The sequence below is a fragment of the Arachis ipaensis genome, chromosome B05 (assembly GCF_000816755.2).
Source record: "Arachis ipaensis cultivar K30076 chromosome B05, Araip1.1, whole genome shotgun sequence".
In the NCBI taxonomy this organism is placed as follows: Eukaryota; Viridiplantae; Streptophyta; class Magnoliopsida; order Fabales; family Fabaceae; genus Arachis; species Arachis ipaensis.
This window is the reverse complement of record NC_029789.2, coordinates 139359091-139365200: the sequence shown is the minus strand read 5'-3', so window position 1 is coordinate 139365200 and position 6110 is coordinate 139359091. Positions and strand designations below refer to the sequence as shown.

General features: G+C 35.8%; 1 protein-coding gene across 1 annotated transcript; it reads right to left on the bottom strand.

Annotated features, from left to right (window-relative positions):
* On the bottom strand, positions 3429 to 5120 carry LOC107642139 (protein DETOXIFICATION 51-like). The gene has a single exon (XM_016345448.2). The coding sequence runs from the start codon at positions 4961 to 4963 to the stop codon at positions 3506 to 3508; it is 1458 nt and encodes a 485-aa protein (XP_016200934.1). The 5' UTR covers positions 4964 to 5120; the 3' UTR covers positions 3429 to 3505.

Here is a 6110-nt window from a genome sequence, read left to right as displayed (position 1 = left end):
CCAATGAGATGATAAATGAATTATTATATATATGCATAGACTCTTGGGGATGCACGCACGCAGGGACTATCCAGGGTTGTCTACCGGACATGTCGGGTTTAGCTATATAACTGATATATGAGACTCATTGGCCATAGGGCAGACATGCATCATGTGCATTTGTATGATTTATTTGAGTATGCATATTGTGTTTTGGCTTGCCTAATTGTTTATCTATATTTCTATGCTACATGACTTAAATTTTGTATCTGTTTTTTTAATTGTGTATTACTTGTATGTCTTGTATGTGTTTGCTTTGAGAGATCACTCATGCTGGTGGAGGTGATGCTAAGGATTGTTTCAAACTAGCGATTAGAAGGTTTGTAGAGAGCTGGAATTGAAGAGATAGATTGGAATCCCTAGGTAGAATTACCATATTTCTGGTTAGTGAGAACTCTAGGCTTTGATCTAGGTTGTAGAAGTTTAGGATTGCCTTTGGCTTCCCGGAGCTTTATACCTTATCTATTGGATACTGCTACCATACTGAAAATTCCTGATTCTCATTCCATACATATTTATTGCTTTTCAGCTGCAGGACGTGAGGTACCTCGTTGAGCATGCTGGAGACTCCTTTAGAAACGAAGATCTACTTTTGGGATTTTCATATTATGTACTTAGCTTCTCCACTGTTATATTAAAACTTGTATCGTCACTCCTAGAGGTTGAGTCAGAGAATCAGGATTTGTATTTCATCTTTTGGTTTTTTTTGGGTTGTTATTCTCAACCATGCGAGTGCGATGCGATTTTCTGTTTCTATTTTGTCTAACATTTCTTTGAAGGTTCCTAGTTAAACTATCTTTGATATATTTCTACGTACATATTTTTGTTTTTAGAGGTCGTGGCGCCTCACCACCTTTGATTTACAACCTAGGCATAAAGTTTTGTATGATAGGGTGTTACATAAGGGGCCCTTGTAGAAGAGTCTTCTAATTCTCCTAAGACTTTACAAAACAATGAAAATGGTAAAATTCAAAATACACATTGTTATCGAGACAGAACCTGAAAATACTGATAAGATTCTTAGTAATGTGAGAAATTTGTAGTAAATTCTTTAGAATAAAATATTTATTTGTAATAGAATCGATAAGAACTGAGTTACCAGCTTTAAAGATAGAAATACCTGAACCATTTGCAACATATAATTGCTCAAAACCTGTGTAATTAGAAGTAGAAAGATGATTTGAAGAATCGTGTGTCAAATGATGAGAGGCACCAGAATCTAGGTACCAAGATTGATTAGGAATCATGGAAGGTGTTGCTAAGTATGTTTGCGAGGTTGATTGGTGAAAAGAAGAGGGATGAAGTGGTGGATTTGGCATCGGAATAGATGAATAATGTTGAGAGGCTAGAGCTGAGGATGCAAAGTTTTTATCAAACTTGTAAAAACATTAAATTACCGTATGTCTAGGTCGATTACAAAGTTGACACTGAGGTCTATTTTGAAATTGCCAAGCACTTCTTCCTCCTCTACCAAAGCGACCACCTCTACCTCTTTTGCCAATGCAACAAAGCTTCAAGTGGAAGAAAAAGAATTGAAAAATGCTTATTGAGCATAATTTGATTGTGGAAGACCAAGAGTTGTTTGTTTGAATTTCTCAAGAAGATCCTCATGAGAGATTAGCACAGCTTCAACTTCCCCTATTGTGTTAATTTCTGGTTTAGCACGCATAGTAGTGATGACTGAAGAATACTATTCAAGTAGACCTTCACAAATTGCGTCAATATGATTTTCTAAACTCAAAGTGTAACATATGACTGCAAAAAAATCTATAAGTTTCTTGACTTTGATTAAGTAATCTTTAGCAGAAAGATTAGGCTCAGGGACGGATCCAGGAATTTGGTAGAGGAGGGGCCGAAAATTAAAATATTATATAATTAAATATAATGTTATATATTTAGTAATATATATAATCATAATTAATATTTTTTAATTAAAAAATTCTAATATGTACTTGTTATTTTTATAATAGTTAATTTTGTTCAAAAAAGTTGAGGGGCCGAGCCCTATACTTCCCCCCTAATTTAGGCTTCTTCACATTCTTGAGTTGATTCTTGAATTGCCTCAATTTTGTTTTGTTCGAAGAGATGAAATATTGCTGTATTTGATCCCAAATCTGATAAGCAAAAGCACATTTTACCATTGTTTCTTGAATTCTTCATCCATTGATGATAAAAGCCAGGAGCTTATAATCTTGAAGTAGCCATTCTTGATGTTTGATGGATATTTTGTCAGCAAACCTATCTGGATCAGACTCAATTCAGGTGGTTGTTTGTTGATTTGAAGGTGATCCTACAGATTCTGACTTTGAATTGTAAAAAGAGCAAATTGCTTCCAAGCTAAGAAAAAAAAAATTGTTTTCATGAAGCTTATCAGGGATGGGATAGAGAAGAGATTTTGTGTGAAGGCAGTAAGATTTGAAGGTGTGATGGCCATGATAAATGAAAGAAGGGTCGAGTAATCAAGATTTAAACTCTTGATACCATACTAAAGTAATTACAAATGCAGTTGAAATAAAAACAGAAAAAAGTGAAGAATTGAATTGTCAATTGTATTTTAGAATGCTCATCGGTCTAACTATAGCTATTGCAAACCCTTTTATATATACAACAAGATGAGAGTCACAGAAAAAATAAAATTAAAAAGAAAGCTTAGTCACGTAGGAGAGAAGAAACTGAACTTAAAAGTACAAATAACAGTTAAATATATTATATTAGTTTCTTTCCAATCATTATCACTAATAAGTTTTAATTAAAGACACTGTCATAAATTATAAAAGTTTATTCTCTCATAAAAAGAAATAATAATAATAATTATTATTTTTGTTGAATACACACTTATTCCTAAAAGGTAATATTATACACAATTATTTTAATTTCTAAAATATGATGATGGACAGTGATTAACGGTAATAAAATAACAAATGAACTATAATGGAATAGCATATGGAGATGATTTTGCAGAAGTGGTTGTTACAAAGACACAAAATCGTTGCTGCATTATGTATACAGAAGAGGTTTACGAGGAGGAACCACCTCCATGCAACCATGCCTATGATGGCACTGTTGGTCACGTTAGCTACGTGGAGAATTTGGAAAATGGTATTAGAGTTGAAAAAATTTTACGTGAAGGTTTTACAATCTTCTTAATATATGTAAAACATCTTCAAATTTTAGTATGATTGAAATTTGGTTGATATCATTTTTCACATTTCATATGGGATTAAAATTAACTTTAATTTTTTTTAATTTAGCAACGTTTCTAAAATATAATCTAAAAATTTAATAGATCATATCTAATAAGATTTTATTTTTTTTAAACACGATGGAGTATATGGAGTATATATAGTACTAATATTTATGCAGTACGAGAGAAATAATAATAATAATAAAACAAAAATCAAAATATTAGATAAAGTTACACTATGATAAATATCAGATAGAAGGGTAAGTGTCTCATTGATACGCTTTAGACAGTTGGATTCATTGTCATATCCTCAGCAGATGTCAACAACTGAGCTCGCTGGGCTTGGTTCTTCCAATTGGTGGTCAAAATAACATACAACATTAGTGCAGCACAACAAACTTGAGCTGAAAGTAAGCCCAACCAAAGCCCACAAAATCCTATATCAAGCCAAAATCCAAGCCCAATCGCCACAGGCATTCCGATCAAATAAAACGCACCAAGGTTCACATTCGCCGCCACGTTGGGTCGAGCCGTTCCTCTAACGACACCACACCCCACCGTCTGCGGACAATTGCCGAGCTCACATAGCCCGAGAATTGGTAGTGCAGCCGCTGTCAAACGCAGAATCTTCTCATCATTTGTGAACATTTTCCCCCACGAATGCCGCATCATAGTGGCAAAAATAACCGCCACAAACCCCAAAATTTCTGCAAAAAAAATCGAAATAGCAGCCGAGAGCCGGGCCCTTGCAGGTCGGTTTGCCCCGAGCTCGTTTCCAACACGTGTTGAGACTGCAAAGCCCAACGAAGACGGAAACACGTAGATTAATGCCGTGGTCTGAATAAGCACACCCATGGATGCCACGGTGGCAGTGGGATCCACAAGGAGTCCACAAAGCACAATCATGATCTCATACCACCACCACTCTAGACAAACTGACACACAACTCGGCGCAGCAAGCCGAATGAGTGGCTTAAAGCCGGAGAAAGAGTCTCGGCTCAACTTCATCCACGTGTCAGCATGGACCCCACTTATCCAGACATGAACAACCAGAAACAGAAGGATGGAGAAATTGGAGACAGCGGAGGCTGCAGCAACGCCGGCGAGGCCAAAACGTAGGCGTTTAACGAAGAAGAAATTGAAGGGCAAGTGAGCAAACATTCCGAAGAGAGATGCTAGCGTGACAGGGCGGGTGACACCCTGTGCACGAAGGTAGATTCTGATTGGGTGAAGAAAGGAGTTGGTTACGAGGTCAGGGAGGAGGAACATCAAATAGGTTTGTGCCATTTGGGTGATTTGGGGTAGCTGGTGGAGGAAGATGAAGATAGTGTTGATGTTCAGCCAGAGGATTGAGATTGGAATGGAAGACACTAAGAGGAAGATGATGCAGCGGTGGAGGGTTAGAGAGAGGAGGTTGGTGTTTTTGGCGCCAAAGGCTTGGGAGCAGAGTGGTTCCATGCCGAGGGAGAGGCCGGAGAGGACAGAGTAGCCGGTGATGTTGGCGAAGGCTATGGCGAGCGAGCCGGCAGCTAGTTGGAGTTCTCCGAGGTGGCCCAAGAAGAGCATGGAGACTATGGAGCGGAGGTAGAAAATGAGCGATGTTAGTGCTATGGGAAGGGCTAACTCCATTAGAGACCTTGATTCTTTCATCACCTCCGAGATTCCGCCACATGTCCACCCTTCTGGTTCTTGCTTCTCCATATCTGCCAACAACAGATCATGCTCTGTTTTTGTTTCCATTAGGTTAGCTAGGATGCTAAGCTTATTCTTCTCTTTCTGAGTGTGACTTATGCCTTATGATTTGTGAATGAAGAAGATGTGAGAAGAAAGATTGGTGTGTGTGTATAAATAGAGACCAGCTACAGAAGGATACTCTTATTTCTTTTCAGTAAAATATATATGTTTTTGCTCGAGTTAGATGATCAAAATATTATTACGAGAGGTTGATAAATAATTGCAAATTTTTTTTTATTCTTCTTCATCCACTTCTCCTTATTTCAATTTTTTTTTGGGAAATGAAAAAGAGATAATAGGTATGCTTGCGTGGTGAAAATCGAAGGACCACGCCCAACATGCAATAAAATTATTATTTTAATTAACAAAGTTTGAATGAAAGGTTATTATTGATTTGAATTTCTGCTTTCATTGCATGTGTGTGTTGTTTACCGTAGTGAACTAGATAGCAAGCAATACGTCAGAATGTGAGTGTATCAATGAAAGGAACAATTTCCAATGGAACGAGAAAATCTTGAGTACTGCCATGTACTCCTATTTCATCAGCTATTATGCTCGATTTTCAAGCCATTTTAAACCTTACGGACTTGTGTATGGGAATGAATTATTTTTATTTTTTAAATTAATATCATAAATATATTTTTTTATTATATACTTTTTAAATGAAATTAAGAGAAATTTGTTCCTTTCCTTTAGTATTCTTTCTTTACATGCTTGGTAATTCACACTAATTTAAACTGATACAGTGGTAAAGAAACTGAAATTGATTGCTTTCAAGATCAAGAGTACTAAAACGTAAAAGCTCTCCTTATTACTGACTCTTGGTGGTTCCATCCTTGATTACACCTCCACTGGCCCATATTCCGGCAATTCAGCAAGCGGCTGCTTACGGAAACGAGAGCTTTTAAGAATGAAAATCAAAATAAATATGATTTTAGACATTAATTTTCTAGAAAATTACAAAAGTGGATATATAAGATTAATACAAGCAAAGAGTAAATTATTAAAATTATTTTAAGTTTTTGAAAATACTGACAAAAATATCATTTATTTTATAAATGATAAAAATATTTTAAACGTAAAAAAATAACTAATGTTAAATATATTTTTTAAAAATATGTTTCGGATATTAAATTTTGATACAATTTTTTTT

Coding starts and splice junctions, on each gene's coding strand:
- LOC107642139 (XM_016345448.2), bottom strand. CDS start 4,963: ATGGAAACAAAAACAGAGCATGATCTGTTGTTGGCAGATATGGAGAAG.